General features: G+C 52.6%; 1 protein-coding gene across 1 annotated transcript in view; it reads left to right on the forward strand.

Annotated features, from left to right (window-relative positions):
• PIGL (phosphatidylinositol glycan anchor biosynthesis class L) overlaps nucleotides 1-25,209 on the forward strand; it is a 55,365-nt gene that overhangs the window by 23,268 nt on the left and 6,888 nt on the right. Inside the window, exon 3 of the mRNA XM_029210857.1 lies at nucleotides 22,404-22,494. Coding sequence (XP_029066690.1) covers nucleotides 22,404-22,494 — 91 coding nt within the window. The remainder of the gene's footprint in view (nucleotides 1-22,403; nucleotides 22,495-25,209) is intronic.

A 25,209-nucleotide genomic window follows, 5' to 3' on the forward strand; every position in this document is an offset into this window, starting at 1 on the left:
AAAACCACTGTGAGACACTACTTCACACCGACTAGGTTGACCATTTTTTATTTTATTTTATTTTATTTATTTATTTGTGTGTGTGTGGTACGCGGGCCTCTCACTGTTGCGGCCTCTCCCGTTGCGGAGCACAGGCTCTGGGAGCGCAGGCTCAGCGGCCATGGCTCACGGTCCCAGCCACTCCGCGGCATGTGGGATCTTCCCGGACCAGGGCACGAACCCACGTGCCCTGCATCGGCAGACAGACCCTCAACCACTGCGCCACCAGGGAAGCCCGGCAGGCCGATTCTTAACCACTGCGCCACCAGGGAAGCCCAGCCATTTTTAAAAAATAAAATTAGAAGGGAAATACCAAGTGTAGGCTGGGATTCAGAGAAATTGGAACCCTCATGCACTGGTGGGTTTGGAAAATAGTTCAGTCATCATGTAAAACAGTTCGGCAGTTCCTCAAAAACTTAAACACAGAATTACCATTACCCAGCAATTCTATTCCAAAGTAAAGACCTAAAAGAATTGAAAACAGACATTCAAACAAAAACGTGTACATGGATGTTCATAGCAGCACTGTACACAGTAGTCAAAAGTTAGAAACAACTCAAATTCCCGTCAGCTGATGAAATGGGCAAACAAAATGTGGTCTATCCACACAGTGGAATATTATTCAACCACAAAAAGGAGTGAAGTACTGATACATGCTACAGTGTGGATGCACCTAAAAAGAAGCCAGATAGGGGCTTCCCTGGTGGCGCAGTGGTTGAGAGTCCGCCTGCCGATACAGGGGACACGGGTTCGTACCCCGGTCCGGGAAGATCCCACATGCCGCGGAGCGGCTGGGCCCATGAGCCATGGCCGCTAAGCCTGCGTGTCCGGAGCCTGTGCTCCGCAACGGGAGAGGCCCCGACAGTGAGAGGCCCGCGTAACGCAGAAAAAAAAAAAAAAAAAGAAGTCAGATAACAGCCACATAGTGTATGAGTCCGTTTATCCGAAACACCCAGAACAGGCAAATCCATGGAGACAGAAAGTAGATTAGTGGCTGCCAGGAGTGGGGAGGAGAGGGGAGTGGGGAGGGACTCATAATGGGGTTTATTTTTTTGAGGTGATGAAAATCTCCTAAAATTGACTGCAGTGACGGTTGCACGACTCTGTTAACATACTAAAAACAAAAACACATTGAATTGTGCACTTTGAGTGAATTGCATAGCATGTGAATTATATCTCAACCAAGCTGTTATGAAAATAATAGTAACATTTAATAATAGAACATTTATAATGTTAATTGTAAAAACAAACAGTACAAAAATATATCAAGTGAAAGAAATGAATGTCTCCTTCCATACACTTCTCTCCTCAGAAGAAACCACTGTTAACCTCTTGATGTGTAAACTTCCATACCTTCAATACTTCACAAATATATATTTACATACAAGCACAAATAGAGTTCATTTTTCAGTACTCCATACTATTCCATGGGATACCTGTATCATAATTTATTTGACTAATAAAACTGTCCCGTGGCCTTGCTAGAAACATCATTAACCTCGTGAAATAAATCCCCATGGCCGCTCACTCTGGCGTGCTACATAGAGTAAAACACTATTTAATTATACACCAGTGTCTGCAGGGTGGGCTTCCTGTCCACCTCCAGGATGAGACCTGAGGGTCTTCCATTACTTCGTCTTTTGTGCCAGGTAGTGCCGGGCAGCTGACAGCCGCGTGTTAGAAATCGTGGCTTTGGGGATTTCCCTGGCGGTCCAGTGGTTAAGACTCTGCGTTCCCAATGCAGGGGGCCTGGGTTCTATCCCTGGTCGGGGAACTAGATCCCACATGCATGCCGCAACTAAGAGTTCACATGCCACAACTAAGACCCAGTGCAGCTAAATAAATAAATAAATAATTTTTTTTTTTTTTTAAATCATGGCTTCGTAGCTACACGGTAGGGGTGCTGCTTGCCTCACAGACCCCTTATTTGAACTAAATCCGGAACCCAAAGCCTGGCAAGTATAACTGCTCAATAAATATTAATCCCTTCCTTTTTTTTTTTTTTCAAGGAGGTGGTAGAAACCAAGTTCATGAATCTCCTAAATCTTTGAATTATTTTTGGATGTAGTCATATGACAAGTCTTTGGCTTTGAGGTCTTAGGAATGAACTTGTGGTTCCTGACTTGGCTATTAGTCTTTCTCTGACCACCAAGTTCAGACTCAAGACCCTCACCAGCCCACTGAGTGCATCTGGGGGTAGTGGAGGCTTGTGCAGGACCAGCCACAGTAGAGCAGGTATCCCAGGTTCCCCTCTGCCTGGCTCCACACCTGGCCTGGGCTGACAGCCGGGACCAGACTGGTAAGTGAAACAGACTCACCCCTCAAGGAGCCCCCAGGCTAGGGAGAAGATGAGCACATACATTTTCATCATGCCATGGTAAGAGCAGAGATAGAGCACAAGGGCAAGGGCAGAGGAAGGTCTCCAAGGAGCGCTGCTTCACCTGACCTGAGATTTGGGGCAGGTCTCCCTAAAGATGTGACTGTTCTAGTGACCTGAGCCGAGTCACGAATGCGTAAAAGGCAGGCTGGTGAAGAAGCAGCAGGGGAGCATTACAGGTGGAAAACCCAAAAAGTGTCAGAGGCCCCAAGCCACGTGGTATGAACACCAGGGGAGTGGTGTGTCATGCAGGCAGAGTGCAAGACGCCAGCGTCCAGCGAAGCCCTCTCTCCCCCAAGCCATCCCTTTCTGCTGCCACTTCCTTTTCCCCATTTCTTCCTTTTCCAGTGAAACAGGATCAGCAGCTTTATAATAATAATAGCTGACACATCCTCACTCTGTATCCAGCGCTATTCTGCATGATTTAAATATATTAACTTGTTTACTTCTCGGTCCTATGAGGTAGATACTGTTATCACTCCATTTTCGAAATGAAGAAACAGAGAGGTTAAGTAACTTGCCCAAAGCACACCAGGGCCACATGGCGTCCCCTCTGCTTTGGCCTGTGCTTATGGTCTCCATGGCCCTGGCTTTCCATGGCCCCCCTCCATCCAAACAGACTAACTGGAATGGTATTTCATAAAATACGGGGATTGATCTGTAGGCCTGGTGCAGCAGAATTGCCTGTGAAAATGCAGGTACCTAGGCTCTACTGTAACCCTCTTGACTCTAGTGGGGTGAGGGGTCCGGATTCTGCATTTTTTACAGACGCCCCAGATGATCCTAAGGCACTGTAATGTTTGGGAACCTCTGGGCTGCTGTGTCTGAGTTGCAGGTCCGAATTCCCATGAGAGAGAAGTGGAGTGGAGAAGCCTGGATCAGGTCGCCTGGTAGGGGGCGTTATTTGGTCTTTTTGCGTGGAGTTCGGGCGTGGGAGCAGGCTCCTGATAGGGATTCAAGAGCAGAAAGGACTGCAAGAGTGAGGAAGAAAATACCATTATCTCCAGTCACTGGCACTCCTGGGGAAACCTCTGTGTGTAGCCCAAAGTATGCTGTCCCCTGACCCCGCATACCGATAACACAGCCTTAGCTCTGACCTCAGTCACTCCTTACAAGACCGCGGAAGCAACTAACATTGGTCCTTGGATGCAGCTCCTTGAGGAGAGGCCCTCCCCCATCTCAGCTTCCTTCTGCCCAACAGATGAGAATGAAGTTCCTTTACTTTTCACCAAACTGTCCTGCAGATTTGCTCTTTCTCTGCCATCCCTTTCTCCTTGTCACCCTCCAATCCAGGGTCTTCCTTAACTTTGGAAATCACTGTTTTCCGGAGGAAAAGGTAAGGCATAGAGACGCCTCTTCCATTGGTCCTAGCTGAGCTGAAGAAGAATCAGAATGTCTCTCATTACTCTTATTAAGCCACCCCGAAGAAGTGTGTAGAGCAGCTACAGCATGGGATCATCAGATGACCATGTGGGCACTTGTAACCCCTCAGCCTCGAGGTGGGCTGGAACTGCATCCTTTAGGAGCAGAAGTCAGGGCAGGGACTGTCAGACTCCAGGGCCAGACACACTCACAGAGCCAGAAACATGTAGGAATCCAAGTCCCAGGGTGTCCGGAGGGGCTGCAGGGGCAGAGCCAGGAGACGGGATCTGGGGAGTCACAACTAGCCCTGAGCCCTGTCTAGCCCTGAGCTTCTGGTCAGACACAGGAAGCCACAGATTTGTTTTAAAGAATGAGTCACTGCGTCTCTCAAGTATTTGACCAAGACTGTCTTCCCCATCTTGTGTTTCATTCGTCAGTCTTTACAGAGCTGAGTCCAGGTCCTGGTGGGGGTTTGCTCAGCACCGAGCTACACTCTTAAGAGGTTCATCAGATGCCAGCCTCACCGACGCTCTTCATCTTCCCACTTCCATAAACCGGATCCCTGCCCTGGTCTTTGTTATCCTGCCCAGGTTCTTATTATGAGGCTGGTTTCCTGGACTGATCCTCTGTGATCCCACAAGTAGTTTCAAATTATTAGATCCAACCTGAGAGGAACTGACATGGCATTTTTTTTCACTAGATGGTTATCGGTCACCTACCTACAAACATGTGAGCCGTTGCCCATGGAGACTGAAGCAGACATAACCTTGGGCTCATGTCCAGTGTATCCAGTGTGAACTATTATCTCTCAGCCTTTCTGTGACTGGGATATGTTATATGTGATCGCTCCATTTAACAATGCACCTTCTTCCTCAAGGGCTCCGAGAGATGTCATAGAATAGGTGGCGTGTTCCTTTTTTAATAATAAAATTAATTTTATAATAAGGCCTCTTAGAGAATTTCATGATGTCTCCTGGGCATTTCTCTTCTCTGACAGCCCTGGGGACCGTATGATCTGGCCCCAGCTCCCCTGCTTCTGTCCGGCAAGGTGATAGCAGGCAGGCAGATCTGTGTCCCAATCCTCGTTCTTTTCTTAAATAAGATAAGGATGTTGAGTGAGATCATCTCTGAGGTCTTTTTTTCACAACTAACATTTTGTGATTCAAAGAACATAATGTTATACTGCAGAAAGGTATGTACACTAAACAGAGTTGCCAGATAAAGGACAAGTGGCCCAGTTAAATTTGAGTTTCAGGTAAACAATCATTTTTTTTAATCTCCATGTGTCGAAAATATCACATAGGACATAATTATATTTCAAAATTATTCACTGTTTGTCTGAAATTCAAGTTTTGGCTGGCGCCTCGTCTTGGCCACCCCAAGCCCAAAGGCCGTTCCCTTCCATCTCACTTGAGGTCGATTTCACCACTTCCCTACCTGCACCTGCTTGTCTCCTGGCTTTTATCCTTAGCCAGAAATTGGCTGCTCACTGCGTTGCCTTACCTGTGAAATAAACTCCCAGAATTTAGAGAGGTGAGTCACCAACGGTCCGTTTCCTAGGACCAGCTGCCAGGTCAGCCAGGAGACACCTGGACACCTGCTATTTACAGCCTCGCCACTGATACCTCGTCAGTAATCCTGACCTTTGCCACAGTTTGTTACACCCATAAGGAGCTTCAGTGGAAATTTTCATTTGCTTCTGTTCGTTCTTATTTCATTGTTTTGGCTACTTTCCATGTCTGTTTGTTCGAGATTCTTGCATCATTCAAATAAACAAACAAAAAAACCCTCCACTTAACCGTCTCCCATCCCACGCCGCCCGCTTCTCTCTCTTGCGTGTAATCAAGCACTACCTGTCCCCCATCCCATCCCCGCCTCTCACTCGTTCCCCAGCGCAGTCACATCTGGATCCCTGTCCTCCCTCCCTCCTCCTGCCATTGAAAGCCCTCTTTGTCAGGGTCACAGTAACTTTCTAATTGTGCAATCGGTGGGGCACTTTTCAGTCCCACCTTCCTGACCTCTCAGCAGCCCTGGTGCATACTGACCCCCCGCACCTCGGGACACTACTCTGGCATCGACAGCAGTACCAGCCCCAGCTGTCCCCCGCCTCCTTCCTTCCCGGCCACTTCGGGCTGTCACCTACACCTGCTGCAGGGTTGGTCCCCAGCTCTTTTCGCATTGCCTGCGCTCCCCCTAAGCCTGTGTTCTCGGGGTTGGTGCACCTCTGCACTGTGAGGGAGGCCGTTCACCAAGCACCGGGGCCTGCTGGTCCAGGCTGACACAGGAGTCAGGAGGAAGTGAGGTCTGAGAGCTCGTGAGAGATACTTGGGCTTCAGCGTGTTTCTCCTCCTTTTCTTTCTTTTTTTTTTTTTTTTTTTGGCCGCACCCCGCGGCATGCGGGATCTTAGTTCCCTGACCAGGGATCGAACTCGTGGCCCCTGCGATGGAAGCGCAGTGTCCTAACCACTGGACCGCCAGGGATGCCCCTCAGTGTGTTTCTTTATCGATCCCTGAAATGCGTTTTACTCATTTAGCCTTCACTTACTGAGCATATGCCGGATCTCAAATGCAGGGCCCTAGGAATGCAAAAGGAAAAGCCAGGCCCTTGCCCTCAGGATCTCACGGTCTCGAAGAGAATTCCAGCAAAACGGGTGACGAACCCAGGGCAGCGCAGAGCAGGGCGGGTGCGGATCACGACGAGCGCACACCAGGTGGAGGTCAGGGGAGTTCAGCAGTTTCTGAAAACTATGGAAAGCTTGGAAGCAATGACTTGATCTGATCTGCATCTTAGAAAGCTCTCTGGCAACACTAGAGAGCAGCGTTGTGAGGGGCGGTCCAGACTTGGCACCGTGGGACCAGTCAGCATGATCAGGTGACACACGAGTCGGAAACAGCAGTGGCAGAGAGGACAGAGAGAGGGGACGGCGCCAAGTGCTGCTGCAGAGGCGTGACCACCTAGCTGGGAAAGGTAGGAGAGGGGAGGCCAGAGGGCCTCCCAGGTGTGTACGTGTCACCTCCGCTAAGTGACCCGTCTTTCCAGCATCCCTGTCAGACTGGACACCAAAAATGTCACTCTGCCTAAAAAGGGAAAACAAATATTTTTCGAGGGCCTGAATTTTCCCTTTTGCCCTACCGCTAAATTACCGTTGGAAATGTGTTGGGGCGGGGGTGTCAGAGCCACGGCCAGGGTTTCTGGGCGAGGGCAGTGTCTCCAGATTGCCCAGCTAGTAAAGAGGCGATGGCCTCCCTCAATGACCTGGGCACTCACGGGGCAGGGAGCAGAGCCCCCGATCAGCAGGGCTTCCAGGGCTTCAGCAGGAAAGGTGCTCATCTAATGTGTTCCCAAGTTGCCCGTCACAGATGGACACCCCAAGCCCTGGTCAGTTGGGAACCATGGGGATTGCCAGAAAGACAGTGTCAGGGGTCGAGGCTGAAAGTCAGGACAAGGCCAGAAATAGGAGATCAAGAGTGAGGCCAGAGGCGAGGGGGCTGGAATGTGATATAAGAAATGGGTCACAGGACTTCCCTGGTGGCACAGTGGTTAAGAGTCCACCTGCCAATGCAGGGGACATGGGTTCGAGCCCTGGTCCGGGAAGATCCCACATGCCACAGAGCAACTAAGCCCGTGCACCAGAACTACTGAGCCTGTGCTCTAGAGCCCGCGAGCCACAACTACTGAGCCCGCGAGCCACAACTACTGAGCCCACGTGCCGCAACTACTGAAGCCTGCGCACCTAGAGCCCGTGCTCTGCAAGAGAAGCCACCGCAATGAGAAGCCCACGCACCGCAAGCCCTTGCGCCACAACTACTGAGCCTGCACTCTAGAGCCCGCGAGCCACAACTACTGAAGCCCATGCACCTAGAGCCCATGCTCCGCAACAAGAGAAGCCACTGCAATGAGAAGCCCACGCACCACAACAAAGAGTAGCCCCTGCTCACCGCAACTAGAGAAAGTCTGCGTGCAGCAACGAAGACCCAACACAGCCAGAACTAAATAAATAAATAATATTAAAAAAAAGAAAGAAATGGGTCAGGATGAGCAATTCAGATGTGAGATCGAGGGAAGAGGAGGCCAGGAGTCTCTGCAGGCCTCATCAGAAAGCTCGCTGCACAACAGCATTTCATTTTAAACGCATCTTTACAAGCGAAATCTTACACGTTTTAGGTGCTAATTCTGTCCGTGTTTAGGGCCGCCCTGTAAGGCATAAAATGAGGCTTCTTGCATCAAAGGCATAAAATGAGGCTTATTGCATCAAAGGACTGTGCCTTCTCAGTGGATGCATGGAGTCAAGAGGTCTGCCTGCGAGTTCAGCGGGACCGTTTAGGATGGCCTCAAGCCCCAAGGTATCCTTTAGCACATTCGTATGTATCTCTAACTTTTCAATTTTCATTCACTTTTCTGTTCATTCCACTGCACTTCCCAACAGAGGATCTTCTATACGTCGTATTAACTTATTCCCATTACAGCTAAATTCAGCCCCCACTGCGCCCCCCTCCCCTCTGTGTTGTCACATCGGACAGGCATGTCTACCGGAGGGGCAGGGTCCTCAAAGCACAGGCCAGCCCATCAGCCGTCAGATTATAGCAGTCTGAGGACGGGGCGAACGTACTTGAACTGGACTAGCGTCTGTCTCCAAGGAGGCCTGGTCTAGTGGGTGTGACACCGCAGCAAGTGTCAAGCTAACAGGGGCGTCAGAGTCGGGCAAGTGGCCTGCGGTGATTCTGAGTTGACCTTCTTGTTTGGAGCCAGACCACAGCCAGCATCTAGGACAGGAAACAAGGCACTTGTTTTTATCATGTGACCTCACCAGACCCTCGCGAGGCCCTGACCAAGTGGGCTGGCTCCACTCTTAGTAAAGAAATAGAGGTGAACCAGGGCAGAGTCCAGCACACAGGGCTGGAAACCACAGCATCGCTGAGGGAAAGACTGGAGCCTGATGTGCACACAGGTGCGGGAATTCACCGCAGGCCCTTTGCAATCGAGTCCAAAATGCGTCTTCACGTTGTTAATTCTAGGTCCCACCTGCTCCTGGGGTGCGACCCACTAAACGGTGCTGCCTGGGCCCATGGTAACCCCACAGGAGAGGGGCTAAGGGTCCCACAACACTGGGGAAGGAGGGCTTGGTACAGAGAGATTAGCCTTTATGCCTAGAGAACGTGGGGTGGTTTCCCACCCACAGTGCTGTGGGGCAGGGTTCGTTAATCTTGAGTGGTGCATGGATCCTTTTTTCCTCGTAACTTAGTTTTCTGTTCATGTTTAGCTCATATGTATTATTTGAGTCCTTTTTAAAAAAGTATCTCAGGAACTTTGGGAATACACATGTGATCTCAGACACGTAAATACAAGCGCTAAAATCACATGAACATATCTGCTTTCTTGTCAATGAGATAATCACAATTTTTCTAGATTGTTATCTCAGTAAAAATACCTTTTTCTGGGCTTCCCTGGTGGCGCAGTGGTTGAGAGTCCGCCTGCCGATGCAGGGGGCGCGGGTTCATGCCCCGGTCCGGGAAGATCCCGCGTGCCGTGGAGCGGCTGGGTCCGTGAGCCATGGCCGCTGAGCCTGCGCGTTCGGAGCCTGTGCTCCGCGATGGGAGAGGCCACAACAGTGCAAGGCCCGTGTACCGCAAAAAAAAAAAAAAAAAAAACCTTTTTCTAAGAACTTCTGGAGCCCTGAGAATTTGGCCACAGACATCTAGGGATTTGTGGGCCTCAGCTGGAAAACTCTGATGCAGAACAATAGTTCATTTTGAACTCATTTTTTATAAGTATTTACTTCATTAATTTGGCCGTACTGGGTCTTAGTTGTGGCACACATGATTCTCGTTGTGGCATGTGGGGTCTTTAGTTACGGCATGCAAACTTCTTAGTTGCAGCATGCATGCAGGATCTAGTTATCCAACCAGGGATTCAACCTGGGCTCCCTGCATTGGGAGCGTGGAGTCTAACCCACCGGACCACCAGGGAAGTCCCTGAACTCATTTTTTGACAAGGTAGATTTTGACACTTTTTTTTTTCTTTTGAGACATGTTTTGGCTTTTTTTCTTTGAATTATTTTATTTATTTATTTATTTTAATTTATCATTTATTTATTTTTGGCTGCATTGGGTCTTTGTTGCTGCGCACGGGCTTTCTCTAGTTGAGGCGAGCTGGGGCTGCTCTTTGTTGCGGTGCATGGACTTCTCATTGCAATGGCTTCTCTTGTTGCACAGCAAGGGCTCTAGGCGCACGGGCTTCAGTAGTTGTGGCGCGGCGGCTCTAGAGCACAGGCTCAGTAGTTGTGGCGCACGGGCTTGGTTGCTCCGCGGCATGTAGGATCTTCCCGGACCAGGGCTCGAACCCGTGTCCCCTGCACTGGCAGGCGGATTCTTCACCACTGTGCCACCAGGGAAGTCCCTGTGTTGGGTTTTTTTGTTTGGGGGGTTTTCTGTTGTTGTTTTTTGTTTTTGGCCACACCTCGCGGCTTGCGGGATCTTAGCTGCCCGCCCAGGGGTGGAGCCCTAACCACCGGCCCATGGGGAAGTCTCCGCGATTAACATTAACTTTGTTGAGTTAGAGTAAGAACCCACTTGGGCGCCATCAGAATCCATCGGTCAAAGTCTCATGTCTAGTTCACCTCCCGGCCTGTCTGTCGGGGTCCTCAGGAGACACTGCAGGTCAGCCACAGCTTTGGAGTCACCCCTGACACTTACTCAGTTGCTCCTGGCCAGCCGTTAATCTCACCAGGCCCTTCTCACAGCTGCTGGAATTCTTTGCAGGGAGGGTGCTCGTGTGCATCCCCACGAATTTGGGTGGCCACCAGCCCACTACTGTTTCACAAACCATCGGGCCCGGTGCTCTTCGTGCTCGTGACCAGCATCCCGTCGCCCTCGGTGCTGGGAGTGTCGGGTACACGTTAGTGTCCGTCCAGAGCCACCAGGCAACTCCACCCGTGCCTTCTCGGCCTCCCTCACAGCCTCCCTGTCCCGCCAGCCCCTTCACTGCAGACCTTCCTCAGCCTCCTCTCAGGCCTCTTCCGGGCAGTATGAAACGTCACCTCTGCTGCCGGCACCACCGTCCCACGTGGTCACCGTGGCGGGTGCCTGGGTCCTCTCAGTTTCCCCCTGCTTCTGCTCGACCCTCCAGCCGTGTCTCCATTTAGTCTCCATCTTTCTACCCCACCGTCTGCATCCAGGGTTCTGCAGGGACGTCCCCACGCTGACACCCTCCCAAAATGTAGGTCGAATCCACAGAAACCTTTGAAGGCCCCCTGCTGGGCCAATGACAGTCAGGTCACGTGAGCGTGGCTCTTCTCCCTCACATTTGTGATCTAATCACGTGGGCCGTGGGCCGTGGACCACACTTCTCTGTGGCCTGACACTCCATCGCCCATTTCCTTCCTTGGCATCAGATTCCCTTCCAATCAGGAATCCGGTCAGGAGCTCACCTTTGTTGGACCCCGACCACAAGACAGGCTCTGTTCTAAGTGTCCGTCAGGTATTAACTCATTTCATCCTCACAGCAGCCGACAGAGCGGGAACCGTTACCCCTGGGCAAGCCTGTAGCTCTGCTCCCTGCGTGGTACGTCCATCCCCTGCAGCCGCACGTTGCCCAGGATTTACCTCCGTCTCTCCTTTTGCCCTCACCAGGCAGCTTTACTCTCTACCGAGTCAGCTGACTTGTTTGCCACATCCTCAGACATCCTCAGGGCTATCCAGACCCTTCCGCAGACGCCGGGTCCGACTCCGGGCCCTGCAGGCCTCCCTTCTCACTTCCTCCCAAACTTCTTGAAGCTCTTGGTGCTGCTTTCTCACCACCCACTGACCCCGTCCTTCTGCACTGCCTGCCCCTCTTCACGGGCACTGCTTCCAGGGCCAGCCGTGGTCTCCCAAGGGGTGAAATGCAGCGGCCTTTTCTTCCTGAAGCCCTGCGCAGCGCTGGTCCCGTCGACAGCTCTGCGCTGTCTTTGCGCCACCAGACCCGATCCTCTTCCCCCATCCCGACTCAAGAGCTCGCCAAGCGACTGTTCTGGTTCTTGCTCCCTCGAGGCTATTCCCGGAGAGTTTCTCCATGGCTACAGCTTCTTCATGAGAATTATTTTTTTTAACGTGCTGTTGCAATTTTGATGATCTTAAAACGAACCCAAAAAAGTAAGCACCATTTGGATGAGCTCTCTATAGTTGGGTACCACCAGTTTCAGTGCCCATCCTGGACCGTCACACCAAGTGATGACTAAATAAAGTGATGGCATCTGACTGTAAGGAAGGCGCTGTTTCTAAACGTGGAGCCCTCATGTGTGATGCTGGAATCACCTGCGATGTTGTGTTCTTCCTTGTTCATGATGGTAGGAACCACCCAGTCAGCTGCTAAATCTGGCAAAGTCTCCTTCCGTGAGAGCTCCTGGCGCCTTGCTCTCTTCTATCCGCGCGGCCACGTCTTTGAACTGGACCTTGCCAACGCCTAGCTATGCTCCACGCCCCCAGTGCGTCCCTCACTGTTCCCAGGTTGATTTCCTAAAGCAAACCTGATCTGCCCACTGCCCCACAGGAACCGCCCCATGCTCCTCCCTGTACGACAGTCTCTATACAGGGACGGGTGCCCCCTGCCCAGCGAAGCTACGCTTGTGGCCTCAGCCACAGCCCCGTGCTCAGCCTGCACACCGTGGCTCTGCTCTCCTCTCACTGGATGTGTGGCCCCTGCCGGGAGGCCTGTTCCTCCCAACCCAGCACAGACGCCTCCACCTCCACAGGAGCCTTTTTTATCCACACTGTGCAACCTTAAATTTTCCTCTCTGATCCCCCGTAGCAACGTGTCTGGCTGTTTCTGACAGTGCCGTTTGTCCTGGATTTTGCTATTTGAGCACTGGTCTGATCCTCCTGCACCCACAGTGCTTTGCAGCCCAGTGGAACCTACAAGTTAAGGCTCCCTTTCATCCTAAGCTACCCTGGGTCCCTGGTTCAGCCCGCCTACCCCACCCCTTGGGACTCCAGGGTGTCCTGGTGAGCAGGCCAAGTGGCCGGGGGGACTCCACACCCCACCCTCTGGCTTTATGTCTGTATTTTTGTTTAGTTTAGTTTTGTTTTTTACATGTCTGCTCTTGTTTCTTGGCATGTGACAGTGTCTCGGGTGCTTGCCAAAATCAGGGATGAACCCCTTCTCTGACATAACCCTAAATTTGGCTTTTTTAGAAAAAGGAATGAGGCAGACATTTCAGGCACCAGAAGATTGAGAGACCCATCAAAAGTTTAGGCTACGGCCCTTCCTCTCTGTTCTGAGAACATTATTACACAGCCTCTGCTCAGGGGAGCCCTTGTGTGTCCGGTGGGGAGAGGGGAGCAGTCCGGACACAGGCCTGGGCCTCTCCAGCAGAACCCGGTGACCTCTGAAGGGAGTTCAGTGAGCAGGTTCTGTTTTTCAGTTGCCACTAAGACAGCTAATAAATTAGCAATTTTTGGAAAAGAATTTCTCACCTTGCAAGCTTTGCACACTTTGTTGTGATACTAACATAAAACGCATCTTTCAGAGAAAGGAGAGCTACAGGTATACCTAACAGTCATGATTAGCTTTTAGTCCTTGAGAAAGGAAAATCCATTGTACGGTTAGGGTGGGGAGCCTATGTGGACGAGGGTCTCCCGGGACATCTGGTCGTTGTCTGGGCTCTTAAACTGCTTAAGGAGGGGCCCCTGTCGGAGTGGACACTTCACAGACACAGGCTGGTCTATTTCACTTCTCTCTCTCTCTCTTTCTCTCTCTCTCTCTCTCTCTCTCTCCTTCCCTTTCTCCCCCTCCGCTTCCCCCGGTTTCTATTCCTCTCTACTCCTCTTCGGCTGGTCACTGGCGAACAAGGGACGCCCCGCAGCCACCCGCCCGCTTCCCAAGGTCCCCGCCCCGGCCCCAGCCCGGCGGGTCCCCTGGGGTCTCGGGCGCACCCAGCGGCCCCGGACCCGCGTTGGCCTGGGCGCGGCTCCTGCAGTCCGAGGCCCGGCGCCCGGGCCCAGGTGATCTGCCAGCACTCCGCCCAACCGCCTCGGGTTAGCGCTGAACTCAGATGACCTTTGCCCGCCTGGATGACAGAGGAAGCCCCGGGGTTTAGAAATGTACCGGAGGGAGGCTGGGGAGGAGGCGGGCAGAGAAGCCACAGGACCAAATAAGGGCGTGCGCGGCGCCGGCGGGGCGGGGCGCGGTGATCAGTCCCCGGCCCGTGTCCCACGCCGGGGTCCCCACCGGCTAGCCCTTCTCCCAGGGGGACGGCGGGAGGGGGGAGGAGGAGGGCCCACCGTCCCCCTTCCCCCCCTTCCCCCCCCCCTCCCGGGACGATGCCCCCATTGGGCCCGGGCAAGTCACTAGAAAGAGCAGAGCAGGTCGGAGTCCGAGGCTGCTCCGCCGGCAGGAAAACAAACTTTATTCTATGACCCTCACAGGCCGAGCGCGAAGGTCTAGGGCAGGGCTAGGTTTGGGGCATTTTCCAGCGGAATTAACACAGCGCTTGCTAACTGCACTCCGGGGAGGGCCGCTTCCTCGGCTGTGTCGGGTCGCGACCCGCCCGCTCGGGGTCGCAGGGCCGCGTCCTCACGAGGTGCTCCCCGCGCTTCTGCGGCCCCCGCCGACCCGCAAGCCCTCCTCCCCCCGCACCAGCCGAGCCCCTTCCCCCGCCTCCCTGGGTCTTGTACCCGCGTTGGCGCCCGCGCTTGGCGCCGACTGCATGCGCAGCCCTCACGGGTAAACGTGCAGCGACCCTCCCTCTGGGAGCCCCGCCCTGCCGTGCCCTGCGCGGTGCGTGCCGGCACCACCCACGACGCCTCCCCGCGGCCAGGAGGCCGACTGCCCGTCGCCCGGGCCAGCCCTGCCCCTGCGCGGAGTCTGCCGCGCGTGCTCAGCCCTAAAGTACTGGAGAGCCGACCACCCCGCCCCCCGCCCCGGAGATCAGTACCTGCCTCTTTCTCCTCCCGGACAGATGCACGATTCTGAGATGCCTGCCTTCTACGCAGTCCTGCAGCCCGCGGGCCCCCGCAGCCAGCCCGCAACTCAGCACCGCCTCCCCTCCCCGTGCGGCTTCCCTCCTGCTCCCGGGTCACACCTCCCAATAGGCCTTCGTCCCGGCCCTGCTTTCTGGGGAGCCCAGGCCAGGACACCTGGCCATTTGAACACACCCAGAGCCCTTTATTTGGAAGTTCTCTCACAGGCTGTTTTCAAAATTCAATTCCTCTACATAGATTTCCTCTTTCATATGAGTCTCATTCTTAAGTCAGGAGCAAAATTAAAGTTTACTAACTGGAGTTCTCTTTTTTGGTTTTGCTTTAACATTCCTTTCCTTGGGTGTATCTAAGTTTCTTTGCTTTTACTTTGAACATGCCCTAAAATTCTGTGTTATCTTTAGCATTTTTCATAAACCACAATTCAGGAAGTTAGAGAAATTGCTCCCTGGTGGCAGAACAACAGAACTGCCGGCCTCTTTCCCCCGGTAATTGCAGTGAAAGTGGTGTCTCTGCCTGATCGGACTTTTTTTAGGCTGATTATTTCCTTAGAGTCAATTTCTAGAAAGATAAGCTCAAAGAGCACGAATAATCGCACCGTAGCCAAACTGCCCTCGCACACAGGTGCAGCCTTAAGCTCGGGGGGCGGGGGGGGGGGAACAGCCACGCCCTTTCCTGTGAGCCCTCCTCCACACCATTTTGCATTTGTTTTTACTCTTTCTGAGAATCAAAAGAATATATGCTGGCAGCTTGCATTTCTTGCTTTGTAAAATGCCTGTTTTCTTTAAACAATCTTTCCTAGGCCTTTTTAATGTTTTAAGTAGTCTCCAGGCTTCCTCTGTAAACGACCTTGGAAATTCCACCCCCATTCCTGGTTCTCCACGGCTGGCTTCTTTATCAGGAAACATCACCTGATTGACTAGAGATTTAGAGTGAAGAGGGGAGGGACCGCGGGTCTCTTGATTGTGACTTGCCAGACATTTCAGAGCAGCTTCAGCTTGACCATTTCTGGGCTGAAGGGCTCTGCAGGCGGGAATCCTCCTGGAAGGAGAAGCGTCGGGTAAGGGCGCCCGGTGCAACCCCTGCTTGCCCTTGTCCTCAGGTCTTCAGAGGTGTCACCTCTGCTCTCCTTGGCCAAACCTGGCCAGAAACTTGTTTTCAGCCCACCATATCCTCTGTCTCAGCCAGAAAGGGTTACTCAGTTTTACATCTTAGCAGAGCTACCCAGGCATAGATCAGCGTCTGAGGCATTTCCATACTCTTTTCATTAAAATTGCAATAAAAGCCAAGAAGGAGCTTGCTAATAATTAAAGGAAGTTTCTAGGACCTCTCAGTAGTTCGCCGTAGGCCTGCTCAGGTCTGGGTTCGGGGAGAGGAACGAGCAGCTGCAGAATACCTGTCAGCTGCTGAAGCAAACGCATCACATTTGCCTCAGGTAGGAGGGCGAGTCCAGATGTTCCTTAAATACGAAGCCTGACTACTCTTAGGGCTTGACCTCTGCTTTCCTACTGGCTTTGAATTACATCCACGTGATTTCCCAGGAGAGGGGTTGGTTAACAGATGAATTGGGGTCCTGACAACACACGTGTTCCCTTACAGGCCCACTCAGCCAGCCATGGCGCCTACTCCACGTGTAACTCATTCCCTTCCAACCCGCTCTCTCCAGCTGTCAAAGAATGTAAATGAACTGGCCTTTTCAGGGAGCTCTCAGGGATAAGGAAGTTGTTTAGAAAGAATGGAGCTCTTGATAAGAGTTGTCCCTGTTAGTCTTTCCTTCCAGCCTGTGATGTGCATGGCTCTCTCTCCGTGATGCTGTTCCTTGTGAGTTAACATGCTTTCCACCTCCTCCTCTTTATTTTTTAAATTTTTTATACTGTTTTATTTGTTTATTTATTTATTTTTGGCCATGCCACATGGCATGTGGGATCTTGGTTCCCCAACCAGGGGTTGAACCCTGCAGAGGAGGCACGGAGTCTTAACCACTGGACCGCCAGGGAAGTCCCTTCACCTCCTCTTCTTAACACGGTTCCTCAGAGGGAGATCTACCCAGGTTCTCCTCACTTCACCTTTGACCCCGAAGGTACGTCTCTATGATTTTATCCCAAGGAAATACTGAGAGATGCATACAAACAGTTATGTATTAGGATGCTAGTTACCACCTTAGTTCAATAATAAAAATTGGAAACAACCTAAATAATAAAACGGAGGCTTTACAAAATTCTGGCATATATAAATCAGGATCTGGTTATGCAGCAAATCACAGAAAACCCACAATAACTACAATAACTGTGATAGGAGTTGCACCGTCTGGGCCTGGTGTGAAGGGCCAGGGCTCCTTCTCTGTGGTGACTCCGCCGTGTCTGGCTTTCATACCTAAGGCTACTTCACGCACCAAGATGGCTGCTTCAACTCCAGTCACCCCCCACCCCCCACCCCACCCCACCCCCGCCAACTCCGGCCAGCGAGAAGCAGGACAGCACAAAGGAACACAGGGCAAAGGCCATTCACCAGCCCTCCCTTAAGGAGGGGTCCAACGGCTGACTCACACTTGTGTTTACACCTCTGCCGGCATGTTTATCTAAGGCGGAATTGTTAATCCATCAGAGAAGAAAGGAACTATTGCAGAAGCTATTACTTGGACCCAAGCCTTGAGTTGATTAGGGTTGAACTTTAGGAAGAAGACAACTCACGTCGTTGGTCTCAAAGGAGTCACTTTTTCTACATTTCTCTGTTTGAAGTTTCCCACTATCAAATTTTATATTTTCCTGCCTTGAGGGGAAGTGGTCCCATTGGGATGCCTTTTGCTCCCCTCTGCAATTCATATATATATATTTATATATATATATTTCTTTTTTTTTTTTTTGTCCCTAATCTGTTTTATAAAATTGCTATCTTCCAAAGCTCTTACTTGTATGTTCCAACCCCCAAAGGCAGGCAGGTACACCTGCCTGTGGCTCAGCCACCACTTAAGCTCCCCAGCGCGGTCGGTGCCTGGCACACGGCAGAGCTCGTTTATTGCTGTTGCTTATTTACATAAACTGGGTTGACTTGAATTGTGCAAAGTACCACATGAGACATAGGTGAGACACAGGTCTGTTCTCATACTTGACTGCAGGTAGAGAGACACACAAAACAACGGAAATTAGCAGAATGTTGCACTAATTAGGTGCGAAGTGGGGCCGTCCAAGCCATAGTTGGTAGAAAAGTTCAGTAAGGTTCCTAAATGCAAGGAAGTTCATAGTAAAGAATTTGGCCAAGTCCAAAAAGAGGTCTGGCCTTTGCGCTTGGCTTCTGGGGAGTAATCTCTGGCATACCTGATGGCAGTGCCTTTGTTTGGGGAGGGGGTGGCACCACATCGGAGCTTCGGGTGGGGCTGTGGGTCACGCAGTGTCAAGCTCACCTGGAGGCTGAGATCAACCACCTAGGCAGCCGGTCAGCAACCAATGAATCCTGTCTAAGTGATGGAGCCCCGATAAGAACTCTGACCACAAAGCTCGCGTGAGCGCCCCCGGTTGGCGGCGATGCTCCGTGTGTACTGTGACACGTCAGTGCTGGGAGAATAGCGCCCAGATTCCACAGGCAGAGGACAACAGACCATCCGCCTTTAGAATGCCCCCGGACTCTGCCCTATGTGTCTCTTCCTTTTCTGATTTTACTCTGTATCCTTTCCCGGTGAAAACCTGTTAACTGTGCACATCATAGCTCTCGGTGAGTTCTGCGAGTCCTTCGAGGGAATTATCACCCCGAGGGTGGCCGGGGGAATCCCTGGACTTGCAGTTATTTTCAGAAATGAGGGCCCCAAACTCCATCCAGAAGGGTCCGTGGAGGAGGCTCTACAGGATGTGTGAGATTTGGCTGGGTAGAAAGAAGAGCAGAGGGGAATCCCAAGTTATCAGAGGCCGGAGGCCACATGAAGGGAGGACTCCAGGGACAGGGAAGCTGTTTGGGGATGGGGTGGCACCACATCGGAGTTTTCCTGACTTTGATGATTTCACCTCTCCGGGATGACGTCACGTTCCAGTCCCATCACAGACACACTTAGAGCAAGATAGCGTGAGACTTTGGGGAGACAATCTCTACATGCTCAGCCCTCATCAGAGCCACAGATCGGCAGCCACTGGGAGACACTAGTCCAAAATCAATCTCAGTTATTCCTCATGATGACAAGTAATCCCTCTGTCTCTTGGGAAATAGGAAAACATTACAAAATAATAAGGGGAAGACAACATTTAACGCGTGCCTGCTCTGTGCCAGGCACTATTCCAGTGCAAAATACCCAGTAATGAACAAACACTGCACTAGGAAGAGGCCGTCGGGAAGCAGTGGGAGCGAGGCTGAGCTCTGGGAAAGTAAAGGGAACAGGATGTTATTTACCATCTGAGATGCCTCCTCCTTCCTAAAAACTACCATCCACGGTCAGTGTTTCAACCTCCCTCAGAAGCTTCTTGCAACATAAAGTCCTAGAAGTCAGGGCTCTCAGGAGGTGTGGCCCAGGTTCTCTCAGCTTTCCTGATGACACAGCGCGTGCCCCAGTCACCTGGTGAGCAGGGAGCTGGAACTCATCACATTGCCTCCTGGTGACACTGGACCACTCTGAGCGTGGGCGGGGCTCCATCCCTGAGCTGCGGGGGTGAAGCTGCCCGTCAACCGCTGCCACGCCTCCCTTCCCTGAGACTGGAATCCCGCTTCCTGGCAGTGGCCTCCACACCCGAGCAGCTAGTGGGCGACGGCATTCCCAGAGGGGTGGACAACGGCGACAGGCAGGTGGCCGGACTGCTGCTGCCCTTCGAAGGCTTAGGGTCAAGACGGGGACGCAGGGACTTCCCCGGCGGCCCGGTGGCCAAGACTCCGCGCTCCCAATGCAGGGGACGCAGGTTCGATCCCTGGTCGGGAAACTAGGTCCCACGTGACGCAACTAAGACCGGGTGCAGCCAAATAAATAAATAAATAAATATTTTTAAACAAACAAACAAACTGGGATGCAGTTGAAAGCAGACGTGCACTGGGCCCCTGCCGGGAGCACTACCAAACACCTTATGCCTTTGCTCAGGACCATGGGACACCACACTTTCCAGGCTCCCTTGCCAGTCACCTGGCTTCTCAATAGGTTTGACAATAGGTGGCTGTGATGGGAGACTGAAGGCAGAGGAGGGGAAAACCAGGGCCTTTCCTGCTCCCTCCACCTCGGGCAGCACCGCCATCAGCAGCTAAATGTTCTCCGTGACTCCAGCCACTACGCTTGTAGTTCCCACCATCACCCCGTCTCTAGACTCTGATGTCCCACCCTAGAGGTGACAGTGGCTTCTCCAGTCTCTGATCGTCTCCTTGTTCCCTGCTGGGCCTCTCAGCTCCTCCCATCAATGGGGTAAGCAATTCTCTGTATTAAATTCCCTCTGAAATCCCTGGTGGTTTCTGTTTTCCTAGCTGGCCCTGACTGTTCGATGGCTAACGTAGCACCTGGCCATTGGGGAACTTACAATAGGTTAGAGAATCAAGAATTAAATATATGCAAAATGCTAGTAAAATAAAATGTAGAAATTCTGTACATATGCTAAAAATGACTAAATTGTACATTTTAAATGGGTAGGTTTTATAGTATGTAAATTATGCCTCAATAAAGTTGTTTTAAAATATACAGGAAAAGATGAAGTAAAATGGAGGGTGAGTAGATGAGACAAGTGATCCCCACACAGCTCTGAGCACAGCCCCCTGACAAAAAGAAACAAAATCTGAGCACGCGCTGCCAATATTTGTGGGCTTCCTTAAATTGTATACGTGTCAAACTCTGTTAACGTATGTTACCTTATAAAATAGCTACAAGATAGACATTTAAACAGAGAGAGAAACGTAACTAGAAATTCTGGCGATGTCTTGCTTAACCTCAGTGGATCACCTCACACATCTCCTGGGATGCCTACACCCCACTGTGAACCCAGAGACCGCTGATGCAGGCAGTCAGCACGGAGATCTCCGCAAGGGACTTCCAGAGCAAGGAAAAGCGATGGGGGACCCCTTCCCTCCTGCCTGCCTTTCTGAAGGGGCCTAGACTAGGCTAATGCCTCAATAACAGCCACCACTTTATGACCCTCTTCTGACATTTACACATCGCTTTACAGTTTTAGAATGTAAAGTTTCTCACATAGGTTATCTCACTTACTCGCCCAAATCAAGAGAAGAGGGTCAAATAGGAGACAGACTGGGGAGATCTCGAATGCCTGACCAAGAGGAGTTTGGACTAGATCCCAAGAGCGGTGCTGCCACGTCAGATGTATCAGGTTACGGGGGGTGGGGGCGTCGACAGTCCAGCGTCCCCCAAATAGCTGACTTCCTCTTTCAGGGTAGAGGCCCTGAGAGAACCTCAGGGAGCAATACTTATTCCCGTGGGCCTGGCTCTGAGGGAGGTGCCGAGAAGGCGGCAGCGAGCTCCCCACTCGGGGGCTCCCCTTTCAGCACTTCAGGCCCGAGAACTACGCTTAGCCAACAGCCATCCTACCCTTCCACTCACACTGCTTTTCCATCCACGTGACTATTATTGGTAAATCCAGTTTCCAAAAGGACGCCTTGATACCTTTACGTGGGCCTCCCAGCCAGGGGCGAGTGTGCAGCTGTCTCACTCCAGGGTACCTTCCCGTCTCTCTTGCTCTTGAGCTCAGCAGGCCATGTTCTCCATCCCACATTCAGCTCCCTCCCAGGGGACAAGGCAGGACTTTGTCCTGGTCCCTCCCTCTCCCTTTCTCCCTGTTCCGTCCCCGAGCTGAGCTGTCTGTCCTGTCGTGGCAGGAGCATTAGGGGACCCGCGTGAACGGCTGGCAGGACAGTGCTCTGAAAAGCCTGAAGCCAGCTCTCCGGGGGGCTCCCCAGGGTGTGGAAGAGGTAGCCAAGGAAGCACAGGAAGTAGCTGCAATATCTAGTGCTGAGGTTCGTGTCCTTTTCCTACTGAAAAACCTTCAGCGACTCTCCTTTGACCAAAGTCCTAAGTGGGTCCCTTAACGGCCCTTGTCCACGGAGAGGTGACAGCCACCTGCCAGGTGGGGAGCGGAGAGGCCCGTGTCCTCCCAGTAGCGGGTGGGTGTTGCCGGGACCTGAGCCGGCAGAGATGGCCATCTATTTATACTGAATAATATCTTCAAACTGAAGGCAGACCACGGCCTTGGCCTCAGATCAGCAGGTGGCAGGGGGAGGGAGCAATAAGGCTTGGAGTCACCTGCAGAGGCCTCTGCCCCTGAGGGTGCCCGGGGGGATGGGGCTGCGGTGTTCCCCAGGGCTGAAACCTCTCTGCTCTACAGTCAGAAAACCTGGGTCAAATCCATCCCTAACGACCTTGCAACAAACAGGCTACTTAACTTCATCCATCAAGCCTCCTTCACACCTGTCTGAGGTTAAATGAAGCAACTCCCGTACTTTTATCAACGCGCCGTTCCTCTGACTCTTACAAAGACACGTGTCCCTCTGCCCTGCGTCCGAGCTCGTGGGTACCACACCTGTCCCCAGCTCATGGACAGAGCCGTGTCTCGCTGATGTCTGCTCCCTCCCCCGGCCACAAAGCCCCCAGAGCGTGTCGTGTTTCATCCGGATGCCGCTGCCTCCCCCCTGCCCCCCACACCTACCGGAGCCCCAGGGGAAGCCTGTACCGGGTTAGAAATGGTTTCCAGGTTGTGCTTCTTCCTTCCAGGGATTTCCCAGATGACCCCGGCGTGTGGTGGGACACCGAACGGGTGGCCGACGTCCTCCTCCGGCATGTAGAGGCCAGCCGCATCAACCTGGTAAGGGGATGCCTTCCGCTCGAAGCAGAGGCCCAGCTGCGTCTGCCTGAAACCCACCGAGGAACACACACACCTTTCCTGAGTAACTGAAATCCCAGCGCTCAGACACAGGCAGAGATTTTTCCAAAGTGCGCCCTCTTCACCCACCCACTCCCACCCCTGTGCTGGCACCTGAAACCTCAGGACCCCACGAGCCTGCGCCACGACCCGCTGGCACAGAGCTTTCTACCAAGCGTTTTAGTTTTAAGGTATCCTTGTAACTTTGGAGGTAGGTGTTGTTATAATGCTCACCTTACACTGAGGAAGTTGAGGCCCCCAGAGGCCCAGCAGCTGCCCAGGGTCACCAAGTGTGAAGCTAGGATTTTAAGCCTGGAGTCCTCACTCCAGAAATTGCGAGGATAAATTCACAGCCCCTGCAGGGAGAACACTCTGGTCACGACTGGAGCTCTAGTGGGCATTCAATTCACCTGCAGAGGCGGACGGCCCAGCTACACCCACCTCGACTCTCGGGCCCCGCCGGCCCGGGCCCCGCCAGCGGTCGATCTTAAGGCTCCAAGAAGGTGTCCACCTCTAAAATAACGCTAACCCTTCAGGAGTTAATACCTAAAACCTACCATTCAAAGATCCAACCACTTGCTTTAAGTTTTGATTAAGCCTCGTTAAAAGATGATCCCTGCTGTTAAGCTTTTATCGGTGATGAATTCTCCAGGTGAACGGATTTGTTAGACCTTTGTTAAGAGCAGATTTTCGTGGATATATTAGACCGTCTTTGAGCTCTAATGACAGAAATGCAGCGGGAACTTCGTCCACATGGGCCAAAGGGCCACCTAACTGGCTGGCTCTGACCCACACGAGGCGGAGGTGCAGGGCTCTGCGCTGGCTTCCCTCTTTGTTCTGGCTGGAAATACGGTCACCCAGAGCCGCAGCCCCACCCCTCCCGGCTGTACTTCCCACAGGGTCTGAGGGTCACAGGTGGAGGGTTCACGGCCCGGGCCTGCTGCCTGGCCTGGGTCCTCTTGTCTGCCACCCCCCAGGCCATGCTCAGAATCTCTCAGGGCCCCAAGCCTGGCAGGGGGGCAGAGCTGGTCCTCCGGGCTGGCCTGGGGTACAGGGCAGGGCCTGTGAGGTGGGCCACAGTGGCCCTCGGCACCCCGGCTTCCCCAGGGCCGTTCCCCAAACTCTCCCTTCCCCCGCTTCGGTGCATGGGAACGGCTGGTTTCCCAGTAACTCCTGTTTGTAGGATAAACTCCCATCTTCGTGAACTTGGCCGCCTCCGACCTGGACCTTCCTTCGGGGCTCTTCACTGATGAACAGGGTTGGTCCTTGCTGAGGGGCCGGGTTGTTGTTTAGACCATGTTGCAGCCATGGCCCTGAACATCCAGGGAGGAGCTTCAGGGCACACACGCTCTGCGTGCCTTTCCTGCTCTCAGAAGAGCCTCCCAAGTTTGTGTCCCAGAAAAGTGATTTGTGGTCCAGGCCCGGCTTAAGACCGCCTTCTCCAAGAAGCTTTCCCGGACTTCTTCAGCCCTCTTTGGGACAGCATTTGTCGTGTGTCCTGCACCTGTGACATGAGTTGCTGTTTATCCTCTAAAGTACAGACCATGTCTTGTGAGCCACTATCTTCAAGAAGCGAGAGCAACCCCACTGTTCCCTCTTGTTTACTGGGGTCTGGGTAAGACTTCATTTGCCCAGAGATTTCTGCAGTTTAGCGGGGAAGGTGGATGGAGTTCTGCAAAGAACCGCAGACGCCATTGCTGTCAGGTCCTAACCTGCACGAGTCCAGGGCTAGAGGCAGATCAGCTCAGCCCTCCTCGAAGCAGGAAGAGAGGGGGCTTATCAGAAGGTATAGGATGAAGAAGAAACAAGGCCCTGAGGAATTTCAGAAGTGATGGAGCCAACATGCAGTGGCCCCAAGTTCCCAGACCAGGGAGTGCGCCCCAGCTCACCAGTGACAGCCCGGCCCCGGCATCACCTCCACCCGAGGGCAGCGGACACTCGGCCTTGACTGCTGTCCGGGTCCTACACTCCCACGTGGCTTCACTTGACCTTCACCTCGACCCAGAGAGGAAAGGCGGGCAGGCCTCACTCTTCCCATCTCACAGATGAGGAGACCAAGACACTGAAAGTTGACATCACTCCCAGGGTGACATGCTGCGACATGCCTGAGGGGCGGGGGCAGCTAGCGTCAGAGGTGGGAGTGGACACAGGGCCCACACTGGGCTGCGGGGAAGGGTGGGCTCAGAACAGGGTACCTGAGTTCTGGGGTGACCTTCTTTTAATACAGTATATTTTTTAGAGCAGTTTTAGGTTCACAGCAGAATTGAGCAGAAAGGACATACATACCCCCCGAGCCCACAATGTGTTACAGTCAGTGAACCAGCGCTGACACAGCATCATCACCCCAAGTCCTGGTTCACATTAGGGTTCAGTTCTGGTGCTGCATGTCCTGTGGGTTTTGACAAATGTATGACACGTATCCACCATAATGCAATTAGCTTATATGCCTTTTTAAAAAAATTTTCGGGACTTCCCTGGTGGCGCAGTGGTTAAGAATCCACCTGCCAATGCAGGGGACACGGGCTCGAGCCCTGGTCCGGGAAGATCCCACATGCCGCGGAGCAACTAGGCCCGTGCACTACAACTACTGAGCCTGCGCTCTAGAGCCTGCGAGCCACAACTACTGAAGCCTGCGCGCCTAGAGCCCGTGAGCCACAA

This window comes from Monodon monoceros, unplaced genomic scaffold, assembly GCF_005190385.1.
Source record: "Monodon monoceros isolate NGI ecotype Baffin Bay Population unplaced genomic scaffold, NGI_Narwhal_1 Super_Scaffold_9, whole genome shotgun sequence".
In the NCBI taxonomy this organism is placed as follows: Eukaryota; Metazoa; Chordata; class Mammalia; order Artiodactyla; family Monodontidae; genus Monodon; species Monodon monoceros.